The following is a 13,725-nucleotide window of genomic DNA, read 5'->3' as shown; positions in this document are numbered from 1 at the left end:
ACATCAAATCAATACTTCAAATTTAATTTTACTAAAGTCAATGACAGAAAATATTATAAGAATTTTTTTTTTTAAGATAAGAAATCCACAAGTCTACATTGTACATGAATCTACGATGAAATGACTCACAACATGAAGATTTTTTAAAAATTAGATTGCCAATGTTATTGTGGTGTTTAAGATAAATGTTGTATTTGCTAGAATAAGTCAGTTGGAAGTATTATAGAAATTTGCAGTATGATGTCCTCTTCTGTCCTGTTTGTCTGTTTTGTATCACCTGTGTGTTTGCTGTTTTCCATCTTTCCTCATATCATTCCACTCTGGCACAGCATGATTTGTTATTGTCTATCGTTTAGCAGTCTATGGTTTGTTTACAAAGCATTCATTGTTACATGTATCAATTCAAAAAAAAAATGTTGAATAGCAAAGTTAATTTAACTTTATGAAATAAAGTAAAATACAGGTGACACTCGATGGCTCGAGAGATGGAAGTTCTTGGTCTCTCGAAGTGAACTCACGGTTCCGATTTTTTTCTCTATATAACTAAGCAAATTTATTCTTGATCTCTCGAAGTTCTTGATCTCCCGAAGTGAAACCTGGGTCCGGTTATACATATTTCATTGTTTTTCACTCTTGATAACTCGAAGTGGTTGCTGTGTACACACGCGGCCGATTAAGCGTATAATTATAGCTCCGCGTGGACCTTACCTGGATGGTTGAGTGAACTCCTGGGGGCTAGCGAGGTAGTGTTAATTGGTTGATTACGTAAGTGACACTACTACTTGCTTCCTTCAAATGGTAGATAGGTAATTTGTAACTGATCTATTTATTTCAATAACTTTTAAAGTTACGGTAAACTGCTCTTTATTTAAAATATTCTAACGTAATGATTAAGAAAACATAATATGCTTAAAAGTTTTTTAACGTGAAAAAATACACTTAAAAACCACACAACTAAGTTCTGTATTCTTTGAATTGAAGTAATGTAGCAGAAAATATGATTGAAATCAAGTCAGACTATCCCTCAATGTTATAAATATAAATTTCCGGCTACTACAATTTTAGAACCAAAAATGACCGGAACAAAAATTTCCGGATTTTTTAAAACTTTCGATCTCTCGAACTCTTGATCTCTCAAAGTTTAATCATGGTCCCCTGAAGTTCGAGTTATCGAGATTCACCTGTACATGTAGATGAGTTGAAATTTTAAACTGCTTTATCTACATATTGAAATAAGCTGCAAACTGGTAGAAAGCTTCAAGTTACAATAGAAATGTGATCACCAGCATAAATGTACAATACCAGCAACTTGTGGATAGAAACAAACTTATGCAAGCATTAATATATGCTCTAAACTCTGATTTGTTTAATAGATATGAAAAATATTAGAATCGGGGATATTTTTAAAAAATACTGAGAACCTTCTTGTTACTTTTATTGTCACTTCAATATTTTCAAAAAAGTTTCATTTTACCGGTAATTTAATAATAATTACTTATTAAAACAAAATGTCCAATGATGCACCCCTTGCTCTGATCCCCCTGCAGACATCGGCCAGCCTTGGGTGAGTGCCTGAGTTCCTTTGCTAGCTGTTTCCCTGTGGCCTTCCTGGAGCCTGAGCGCAACAAGTTTAATCGTAACTCTCTGATGTACGGAATAGAGGAGGAGAAACTAGCTGAGCATTCACTGGAAGCTCAAGGTAATCTACGCAAATGGGTGGATTGATCCGAGATTGAAAAAAATATGATGCAACTGAATTGTTGCGATTAGAGGAAATTTATTTTTAGGTCACCTGAGTCACTCATGCATCTCAATTTTACATTTTTAACTTCTTCTTGAAAAACTACAAGGCCAATTGTTACCATTTTTGGTATGAAGCATCTCTATGGTAAGAGAAATCTAAATTGTGGAATTCATGGCTCTACCTCCCCGGGGCCACAGGCGGGCAAAATATTTTAAAAAAGCCAAATTTTCAAAAATCTTCTTCATTACTCCTAAACATGTGAGGAAAAAACTGGTTGCATGGTTATGATGTCCATGAAGCCTTCTACCAAAATTGTGAAATTCATGGCCCCTGGATTAGGGGTTCAGGCTACAGGGTGATGCCACTTTGGCCATATAGTGAAAATGTATTAAATCTCAGAAAATCTTCTTCTCTACTCCCATATATATTTAAATAAAACCGAGTGCATGGTTATGATGAAATTGTGAAATTCATGACCCCTGGGACAGGACTTTAGGCCTTATGGTGGGGCCAATTTAGCAATATAGTGAAAATGTATAAAAGTCTTAGAAAATCTTCTTCTTTACTCCCACACATGTGGGAAATAAACCTGAATGCATGGTTATGATGTCCACAAACTCTTCTACCTTAATTGTGAAATTCATGGCCCCTGGGTCAGGGGTTCAGGTAGTAGGGCTTGGGGGGGGGGGCAATATGGCCATATAGTGTTAATGCACATCATGTTTAAAAATCTCTTCTCTACAGACCCAGAACACTTAATAAAAACTAACTGCATATTTAGAAAAAAAATTTGTCCTGTCATCTTTAATAATATTTTTTTTCACCTGCATGTAGGTCAAGGGTTATGACTGGGAAGGGGGGGGGGGGGGTACGTATGTGTCTTATTTTATTCTGCTCAGGAATTTCAATGGAAGATTCATATGTTTGGAAAAGAAAAATGATGAAGCAGTCCATCAAAGTTATCAACATGATATTGTGAAAGCATTTGAAAGGAGTTCAGGGAAGAGGATTATTACAGTTAATGAAGTTATCTTCCCTTGCTTCTTCAAAATGGAGTTCTCTTCCTTTGCTTGTTCATATTTAGTAATTTATCATTAAATATAATGTAATTTAGAAGTTGTATGATCAAAACAGTTACGCAAGTATTTTATCATTTGAAACAAAAACAGTTTTTAAACTTCTTAAATAAACAAGTAAACTTGTTAATAATAAAGTAATAAGTAGTATACTAGCCACCTTGTTATAGTTTATCTATGAAAACATATAAACATAAAACCTATTTTGAGACTTAATATTTCAGAGAAACAAATACTTTGTATGAAAGTTGTGCTCCATTTCAGTAGTAGGTCATACACTCTGATACTAGTGATAGGTCTTGTGCTAAGCTATAGTTTTAAACTCCTTTCCAAAAGAATTCAGGCAGGGAGGAAACTCAACTAAATGCATTTATGAGACTCCTCAACAATTTTGTGTATGGGCTATGCTACTCAGGTGACTGTTAAGGCCTATTGGCCTCTTGCTTAAAAAGTAGTTTTAAACAATTATATTATGCAGTAAAACATTACTGTGTTTTTGAATTGAGCACTTTCTATCATATTGGTACAGATACAAATAATTCAATTTTGTCATGTTTATTTTCATCTCCAGAGGTTATGGAGCTCTTGGCTCAGACATTGCCTGGACTACAAAAAATCATTGAGGAAATAGCAGACCTGGCAGAATCGGGCGGAAAATACCAGGAGGCCCCTCATGTCATTGAGGTCACCTTGCCTATGTTATGCAGGTCAGGGAGATTCCCATGATATTTTTGTCGCAGCTGATAAATTCTTCAATATATTGAAATCAAAGAATGATAATACATGTACAGTACTTTCATTTACATTTCAGTTACCTGCCATTTTGGTTGTCTCACAGTAACCTTGATGGGTAAATTATCTATCTATTTTTTAATTGATACATGTATATAAATTGATTATGAATTATGCATGATTTTGTTTTATTATTTTTAGCTCACCTGAACCGCAGGTTCAAGTGAGCTTTTCAGATCACCCTTTGTCCGATGTCCATCTGTCCATCCGTCCGTCCGTCTGTAAAATTTTCACATTTTTGACTTCTTCTCTATAACCACTGGGCCAAATTTTACCAAACTTAGTACAAGACGTCCTCATGGGAGGGGGGTTATAAATTGCTAAAATAATGGGCTAATCCCTTTTAAAAGGGAGATAATTGCAAAACAGTGAGTATAGGGTGCGTGTATTTAAAAATCTTCTTCTCAAGAACCACTGCATCAGAAATGCCAATATTTACACAAAAGCTTGTATATATAGTGAAGATTATAAATTGCAAAAATCATGACCCCCAGACCAAAACTGGGGCCGCAGGCGGGGTTCAAATTTTAACAAAGATATACATAGGAAAAGTGTTTTAAAATCTTCTTCTCAAGAACCATTGCACCAGAAATGCCAATACTTACATTAAAGCTTGTATATATAGTGAAGATTGCAAAAATCATGACCCGGGACCAAAACTGGGGCCCCAAGCGGAGTTCAAAGATGAACATAGAAATACATGGGAAAAATGTTTAAAAATCTTATTCTCAAGAACCACTGCACCAGAAATGCCAATACTTACATTAAAGCTTGTATATATAGTGAAGATTATAAATTGCAAAAATCATGACCCCAGGACTAAAACTGGGGCCTCAGGCGGAGTTCAAAGATGAACGTAGAAATACATAGGAAAAATGTTTAAAAATCTTCTTCTCAACACCCACTGCACCAGAAATGCCAATATTTACCCAAAAGCTTGTATATATAATGAAGATTATAAATTGTAAGAATCGTGACCCCGGACCAAAACTAGGGCGCCAGGCAGGGTTCAAAGTTTAACATAAAAATATGTAGAAAAAATGTTTAAAAATCTTCTCAAGAACCACTGCACCAGAAATGCCAATATTTACACAAAAGCTTGTACATGTAGTGAAAATTCTAAATTGTAGGAATCGTGACCCCGGACCAAAACTGGGGCGCCAGGTGGGGTTCAAAGTTAAACATATATATAGGAAAATGTTTAAAAATCTTCTTCTCAAGAACGACAATGCAACAGTTTGGGATATTACTATGCATACATCCTTGGCTATTGTGGATTCTAAATTGTTAAAATCGTGACCCCCGGACTAATACTGGGGCAAAAAGAGGGGTTCAAAGTTTAACATAGAAATATATAGGAAACATGTTTAATAATCTTCTTCTCGAGAACTACAATGTTACAGTTTGTGAGATTAATATGCATGCAACCTTGGATAATGTAGATTCAATATTTTTGAAATAGTGACCCCTGGACTAATACTGGTGACCCAAGACAGATTAAAATTTTAACGAGGAAGAATGTTTGGAAAATGTGTAAAAATCTTCTTTTGGAGAACTACAATGCTTTAATTTGTCAGATTACTACGTAAGCATCCTCAAATAGTGTAGATTTTAATTATAAAAACTGTGACCCTCGATCTAATACTGGGACCCCAGAAGGGGTTCAAAGTTTAACATAGAAATATATATGGAAAATGTTTAAAAATTTTCTTCTCGAGGATTACAATCCTACAGTTTGTGAGATTACTATGCAAGCATCCTCAAATAGTGTAGATTCTAAATTGTTAAAGCCCACCATAAACCCTGGACCAATACTGGGGCCCCAAAAAGGGTTTCAAAGTTTGAAATAGAAAAAGCATATGATACCAAATTGAATGTTACAAGGAACTGTTGTTCAGGTGAGTGATGTGGCCCATGGGCCTCTTGTTTCTTGTTAGGATGAACAAGGTTACAGCAGTTACAGAGGAACTGATGAACCAAGTTCTCGGCAATGTCTTGAAGCTCATCCGTAACAACATTGGTGCAGTGGATGCACCATGGATGAACAGAATTGCAAGTATGTGGAGATTTCTTATTCATTGAGACTGATTTCTCATTTTTACGAAAGCCCATTGAGCTCATTTTCGTAGGTAAAAAAAATATATTTTTCGCGAATAAACGCGTAACTTTCGCGAATAAACGCGAAACTTTCAAGATATAACGCGTAAGTTTCGCGAATAAACGCGAAACTTTCGCGATATAACTCATTAGTTTCGCGAATAAACGCGAAACTTTCGCGATATAACGCGTAACTTTCGCGATATAACGCGTAACTTTCGCGATATAACGCGTAACTTTCGCAAATGAACGCGAAACTTTCGCGAATAAACGCGAAACTTTCGCGATTAAACGCGAAAATTTCGCGATTAAACGCGAAACTTAAATATAAATATTGTTATTTCATAGAAACCCTATGAAGAATAATTACTGAAAACAAATATATTAATTTAAATAAAACAAAATACTATTATATAAAGATGTAAATGAATTAGATTTAACCTTATACAAATTAACATAAATTCAAACATAGGGAATCTTTAAAATCTTAGTACTGATTTTTAAAAAACATTATGCATCGCGTTTCTCACATTCTAGTGGGCGCTGTATTATTGAAAATGAGGCAGCAACATATTTTAGTTATAACAATTTTAATTCGAATTAAACGTTTAATTAGGTATCATTTTAGAATTTAAAGGATGTCATTGTTTCAATTAAACGCTAAATATATATTATATCGCTGCAACATAACTTAACATCTAGTTTTATATCAGAAAGATAAGTCAAGCTGTGAATTGAAATTTTCAAGCTTTTGTTCAAATCTAGATGACGTAAATTCGTCCTCCAAATTTATCACATATGTCATTTAAAAATTAATACTAAGATTTAAAAGGTTTGTGACGGTTGAATTTATATCAATTTTATAAGAAAAAGATCATCAATGAATGCCTGTTCGAACACAGGGTCAGCGAACAACTGAAAATCGTAATTTGATGCTCAAACTTATAATATACTTTGGACATATAACATATAAAAATGTTATGATAAAGTTTTATCAGATTTATTAATATCTATATGCAAAAAAGATAATTTTGTCTTCATAAATCAACGTAACACGGATATTATAATAATAATGAATAATTATTTTATCATATAAAACTTAAAATGTGTTTGTTTTCCATCGTTTTTCTTTATATAGGTTCTGTATGAAATGACAATATTTATATAATAGTTACGAATTAATTCGCGAAACTAACACGTTTAATCGCGAAAGTTTCGCGTTATATTGCGAAAGTTTCGCGTTTAATCGCGAAAGTTTCGCGTTTATTCGCGAAAGTTTCGCGTTATATTGCGAAAGTTTCGCGTTTACGTTTATTCGCGAAAGTTTTGCGTTATATTGCGAAAGTTTCGCGTTTATTCGCGAAAGTTTCACGTTATATCGCAAAAGTTACGCGTTATGTCGCGAAAGTTTTGCGTTATATTACGAAAGTTTCACGTTTATTCGCGAAAGTTTCACGTTATATCACAAAAGTTACTCGTTTATTCGCGAAAGTTTCGCGTTTATTCGCGAAAAAAATATTTTTTTTACCTACGATAATGAGCTCAATGGGCTTTCGTACATTTTATCCAAAATTAGGATAGAGAAAAAAGTGTAATTAAGATTCCTTTGGGTTTATGTGAATCATTGAAGTTTGTTTCTCATTACATCAAAGCATTAGAGAGAAAAGTGTAACAATGGTTCATTTGGTTTTAGCTTAGTCATTTAGGTTCATTTTGTATTGGAGAGAAAAGTGTAGCAAAGATGTCTTTCATTTCAGCTCGAACACAGCCTATCATAGCCAACTCTACACCAGACATGATACATGACCACTTCCTGCCAATAGCCACAATCCTTCAGCACAACAGTCAGATCGTGGAGAGGAAGGAGAAGCAGCTGCTGGCCAGTAAACATGGCTCCAGCGAAACAGCGGACCTAGAGGCAGACGTCCAGCAGGTCAGTGGGGGTAGAGAAAGAAAGGGGGGGGATCATAAGTGGAAAATTTCACAAGAAACAAAGTAAACAAATTGAAAATTTAATGCCATTAGTGAGTAAAGGAAAGAAATTTGAAATACTTGGGAACATGGCAATTTTTAGTTTAATGTTAGCATTTCAGGTTATTTTCCAACATTGTTGGCACTTTTGGTTATCAAGATTTTTTTTCTGCTAAAAAGCCAGTTTTTACCTCGTGCCAAAATTCCCTCACTGTATAATTGTATGGTATACCTTTATACCTGAGTAAGCTATCCGTTTTCGTCTGCCGTCGTGCGACATGCGTCGTCCATCGTGCGTTAATTATTTTACATTATTAACTTCTTCTTAAAAATTACAAGGTTAATTGTTACCATTTTTGGTGTGAGGCATCTCTATGGTAAGAGGAATCTAAATTGTGAAATTCGTGGCTCTACCACCCTCAGAGGCACCACAAGTGGGGCCAAATATGCAAAAAAAAAGCCAAATTTTCAAAAATCTTCTTCTCTACTCCCACACATGTGAGGAAAAAACTGGTTAAATCTTAGAAAATCTTCTTCTCTACTCCCATATATATTTGTTAAAAACTAAATGCATGATTATGATGTCCATGAAGCCCTCTACCAAAATTGTGAAATTCATGGCCCATGTGTCAGGGGTTCAGGCTCTAGGGTGGGGTCAATTTGGCCATATAGTGAATATGTATTAAATCTTAGAATATCTTCTTCTCTACTCCCATATATATTTGTAAAAAACTAAATGCATGATTATGATGTCCATGAAGCCCTCTACAAGAATTTGTGACATTCATAGCCCCTGGGTCAGGGGTTCTTGCTCTAGGGTGGGGCCAATATAGCCATATAGTAAAAATGTATTAAATTTTAGAAAATCTTCTTCTCTATTCCCATCTATATTTGTTAAAAACTAAATGCCTGGTTATAATGTCCATGAAGCCCTCTACCAAAATTATGAAATTCATGACCCCTTTGTCAGGGGTTCAGGCTCTAGGGTGGGGTCAATATGGCCATATAGTAAAAATGTATTAAATCTTAAAAATCTTCTTCTTCACTCCCAAACTTGTGGGCAAAAAACTGAATGCATGGTTATGATGTCCACTAACTCCTCTACCTAAATTGTGAAATTCATAGCCCCTGGGTCAGGGGTTCAGGACATGGGGGGAGGGGGGGGGGCAATATGGCAATATAGTGTTAATTCATATAATGTTTTAAAATCCTCTTTTTTATTCTCACACATCTGTATGAAAAACTCACTTCATAATTATGTTTACCAGGAAGTTCGCTACTAAAATTTTACATTTCATGTCCCCTGGAGTATGAGTTTTGACTCTAGGGCAGGGCCAAAATGGATGTATAGGTGTTAATGCATATAATGTTTAAAAATTATCTTCTTTACTCCCACACACCTGAAAGGAAAACGGAATTCATTATTTTGTAGACCAGATCTTTAAGTTTTTCGCCAAAATTATAGGTTTCATAGGGAGGTGGTCATCATTACAAATTTATAAATTTTCTACTCCAGAATGAAACCCAATTAAGAATATATGAGACTCCTCGACAAGTTTGTGTATGGGTTATATGCTACTCAGGTGACCGTTAAGGCCTATTGGCCTCTTGTTACTTATTTAGGCCTATGGCATACTGGTGAGAGACACGTATGCGTTTTTCCCTCTACTGATTAAGTATGTGGATCTCCATCGGTCCAACTGGCTGAAGCACCCCACCATGGACGCTGAGGAACTCTTCAGTTGTGTAGCAGAACTGTTTGGCCTCTGGTCCAGATCATTAGTAAGAAATGCATAAGATTAGAAACTGACTTTTCCATGAAAATGCAACTGTAACAAATGTTTTTTGAAAATGAAATGCTTGTGGTTGTAGATGTTTAAGAGAGAGGAGCAGAACTTTGTTCTGGGGAATGAAATAGACAACATGGCCCTGATAATGCCCAGTCAGTCCAAGTCTAGCTCCTCATCCACTGCCAATGCGATGCCCCCACCGCCAACTGACGGAAAGCGGGCTGGGAGAAAGCGAGAGAAGAAGAGGTTGGAGCCACACAACAGCCTGAATGTGGCCTGTCTCAAGAGGCTCTTACCGATCGGACTGAGTTTTTTCAGCGGCCGCGAGCAGGAGTTACTCCAGCAAGTCAAACAGAAGCTTATAGAGGTAAACACTCGTCCTCTCGCAATTGATAATGCTAATTTTGAAGCTTTATTCCTTTTCTTCTACCTTCAAGGACCACAGCAGCACAGAAATGAAAAATCTTTTAATTTGCACATACACTTCCTAATAATCAAAAGGGCTGCATTGGTTGAAAAATATGGCTTTGGAGGCTGAAGTGTATCACAATTTTAACCTCTGGCAGAAGTGTTTTTAAATTGTTTTTCTTTTCTTACCAATACATGTTTGTTTTCAGTTTTAAACTTTTTCTATTTCTGTGCTTTGCTTTTCATGTAAAATTACTTTTAGCTGAATAAATTCTCTTTGTTAAAAGCGGTGAATGTATCTGTAAATGTCTAGTGGTATTTATTTCAGCAAAGCTCAGATGAGTTGGATTATGATTTCAATGTAACGGTATTTATCAACCTTGTCATGACTGAAACATGTGGCGTTTTTGACTTTTCTTGACTGCATGTATTCATAATGATACAAAACTCTTAGAATTTTTGCTTAAATGGAAGAAAACATCATGTCCAGGAGTACATGAACTTTGGAAAAATTTAGGCTGAGCCTGGCTTGTAGGATTCTAGAATGCATTGAATGGCCTGGTAATGATAAACCTGAATATGAAATGATTTTGAATAGAACATGAAAAAAACAAGCAGCAATTACTGAAGAACTAAACCTAACTCATGATATGCAAATGCTGAAAATATAGCCAAGCTATGAGAAAACCTGGGTTCTTCAGTATTTTGGAGGTAGTTTGTACTGTAAGTTTTTTACTTCTTCACATGTATGTTATCAACAGAGATAGGACTCAAGTGTTTATACAAATATTAAAAATATGAAAGAGACTTCATGTATTTAACAAGTGTTGTTAGCCTTACAGTTCATCCTCCTGTGTATTGTACTGTACCGTATTCCTGCACATTCATGTCTCATATGCTTGTTAAATATACATGTACATGAAGTACATGTGGTTACATGTGAATGTGTCATGAGTATAATATTTTCTGTTTTAAAAAAAACATCATTTGCAAATATGTAATTGTGTTGTTTTATGGTTTCTATACAAATTTTTTATATATAAACAAAAAACAGATTGAATGCATGCCAAAAAAGAAGTCTTTGTATTCTACATGCAAGATGCATGGTATTCAATATCTAGCTGCAAATTTTCTTATTATCTAGTGTTTTGCAAAGTAAAGAGTATCTTTACTTCTTTGCTGTTTCTCTGACACATTTGTTTTGCATACTAGCATATTATTTCTATTTGGATTTTAAGGTTCATTTACCAGTATATTACAATAGGATATATTTTTTACTTTCTCTTATACAAGTATTGTTGTGAATATTAAACTTAGCCATGCAGTTATTTAACTCTTTCTGTAATTAGCCTCACTCGTGATCACTATCAGTCAGTGTCTCCTTTCTTTTGCTGCTCATTAATGTCGCTATGCTTTCTTTGACACCTTGTGCTCTTGCTGTGATATTTTCAGCTGATATATATACGTATCCACTGATGGTTTTGAATATCTTTCAGGAATCGGAAGCAGATATTGAGGACTTCATGCAACAGAAGCTTGATGCAGAGGAAGGGGTAGGTTTTATCATATATTGTCTGTTTTTGATTGTGAATTTAACATTTTATATACATGCATTTGGTACATGTATTTTGTGTTTGACTGAATTTGTCATAAGATTTTCACACAGCAATTTTTAATTTTCTATGTAATGAAAAGTACCTAAAACTAGTACTTCAAAAATAATATTTAATGAAAGTCTTGCCAGTACTTTGAGGGCCCTTTACATGTGATAGTCTGCTTTCTATTTCAGCCAACTGATGAAAAAGTTCAGTGGCAGAAGGTGTTGTACACAAAGATAGGAGGAGTAGAGAGGACCAATGTGGACCAGCACCATGTTCTCAGCAAGATTCTCTCCATGGCTAAAGTGATGCATGGCCTACACATGGTAACAATCTGTTCCTCCTTCTCTGAGCCCTTAACTTGACGACTTGTAATGTAACTGTTACATGCATGGTTCCAGACCATTACAACCAAGTCCTGAAACCATTTCACCATTAAATGCTGAATTGATTGTTTAAATTTGTAGATGTATTTTGACTCTCCATGTGTATAGTAGTAGTGGGGCTAGAGCCTCACTCAATCTGATAGACATTTCTTAAAGTTGAAACTGAATTGTTTTCTCTACTTTCTCATGATTAGATCTGCGAGGTAAGTCCACTGGATGGCGACAGTGTTTTACTTTTTTTAAACCAGGCATGAACTGTGTTGGCTTGGACAGTCCCCTTTTCTGCAGTCTGACTGGTCATTCATCAGTCAGATAGAAAGAAAACTAAAAACATAATCAGTCCATAGTAGGCTTATATATGTAGAACAAATAACAAAATTTACAGCAGTTCATCTCTCTGACACACAAGTTTCTCTATGCACTACCACTCCCAGATAAAGAAAACATAACAAAAAAACCTTAATTTGACCCTGGTTCCTGACCGTGCTTACAGTTTAGCATAATTTTAAATCATGTGTCTTGTTACTGTTACTGGTGAAGAGTCATCACCCAAGTGATTTTTCTCGCAGCTTTATCAGTTTAAGTTGAATTCTGTTCCCCAAGGAGTAAATTCTTTCCCTGTAGGTAGTTCTTTCCTCAGCTCTTTTTGGGTTAAGGAAGATGTATTTTTCTTTGTTTTTATGTAAAACATGTATGTTCCATCTTTAACAAAAGCCTTTCCCTTCTTTATTTGTACATATCAAGTTTGATAAACTTGCTTCAAAGGAATGGAGATATCTTGTAAGTTGCAGAAAATATGTTTAAAATGTTATTGTGAATATATTGTCCAAATATGTGAACAGTAGATAAAGAAATTTGTTGCTGGAAATACATGTATTTTTATATTTTTGCCAAAAACTGAGACTTGATTTAACCATTGTTGTTCATATTTCTTGTCTGGGATTGCTCCCTTCCTCAACCCCTCATTGCAGAGAACTTGGCTTTAGTAAAACCCTGTCTCTATTTACATCCCTCCCCTATGTCTGGCTGTCCTGAACAAATCCTTGTTCACATAATGTAGGATCATGAAATTAGAAGAATTCCTCCAAAATTTGATAATTTGGAAAAAGGTCTCTGGCAAAAAAGCGACCATCCTGTTGTGAGTTGGTGTGTATAGATTTGCATTGAGTTTGATATATCGGTAGGTTTGTTTGTCCTCTGTCAAGTGTTTGGGAATGTATGAAAGCCTGATTAGACTAGTGAATAGTGGAACTTTTAAGACACTCATTTTTGAGAAGATGTCATACTTTCTCAGATCATGAACTTGATCATTCAATTTTGATATACTGGTACATTGTTTATAATCATGTTTAATTAATATGGGTTAAAGACTGGAGGATTTTTTCAGGACAGTCTTATGCAAAACTGAACTCTGATTTGATAAATTCCTCTGCTTTGACAACTCCCCAATTCTATGTATTCTGTATTCTCTCCTTTTCATTCATCATTACATTTCTTTCCTTTCGACAGTTACTACTAAAAGTACATGTATGTATATGTAGTCAGTGTGTTAATTGTCTTTTTTGATTGTGCCACTAAAGTTTGAGATTAGAAAGATACGGTACATGTACGTGAGAAAAATAAAGTATGGACATTGAGGCTTTATTGGTGTCTATATACACCTCTGTATAAAAAAGGACTGTTGGCTGTTGTCTAAGATTTTAAATCTAAACAGTCAATATGTAGCAAATAATACTGCATGTGTTATTTAGGATGATGGGATTGTGGAGTATGTTAATCATGAGTATTTAATTATATAAATGATTAGTTTGAGGTCTTAGGCTGGCGTGATGTGTTCTGCAACGGTAGAATTAAAGGTTTAAA

The 13,725-nt window shown here is 35.0% G+C and overlaps 1 protein-coding gene across 10 annotated transcripts in view; it reads left to right on the top strand.

Moving 5' to 3' along the window:
• LOC128177261 (ryanodine receptor-like) overlaps positions 1–13,725 on the top strand; it is a 140,548-nt gene that overhangs the window by 88,929 nt on the left and 37,894 nt on the right. For 9 of the 10 annotated variants that reach the window (XR_008242821.1, XM_052843916.1, XM_052843911.1 and 6 more), the window contains 10 exons: positions 1,548–1,699; positions 3,392–3,527; positions 3,632–3,670; positions 5,550–5,668; positions 7,467–7,642; positions 9,304–9,462; positions 9,553–9,837; positions 10,207–10,245; positions 11,375–11,431; positions 11,668–11,802. Coding sequence is in view for 9 of the 10 variants with exons in the window: in XM_052843916.1 (XP_052699876.1) it covers positions 1,548–1,699; positions 3,392–3,527; positions 3,632–3,670; positions 5,550–5,668; positions 7,467–7,642; positions 9,304–9,462; positions 9,553–9,837; positions 10,207–10,245; positions 11,375–11,431; positions 11,668–11,802 (1,297 nt within the window). In the remaining variant the exon portion in view is untranslated. The remainder of the gene's footprint in view (positions 1–1,547; positions 1,700–3,391; positions 3,528–3,631; positions 3,671–5,549; positions 5,669–7,466; positions 7,643–9,303; positions 9,463–9,552; positions 9,838–10,206; positions 10,246–11,374; positions 11,432–11,667; positions 11,803–13,725) is intronic. The other variant, XM_052843914.1, reaches the window with a different exon arrangement.

Source organism: Crassostrea angulata, chromosome 3 (genome assembly GCF_025612915.1).
Source record: "Crassostrea angulata isolate pt1a10 chromosome 3, ASM2561291v2, whole genome shotgun sequence".
Classification (NCBI taxonomy): domain Eukaryota; kingdom Metazoa; phylum Mollusca; class Bivalvia; order Ostreida; family Ostreidae; genus Magallana; species Magallana angulata.
Note: the sequence above shows the minus strand (reverse complement) of the source record. Positions and strands in the feature narration are given on the sequence as shown.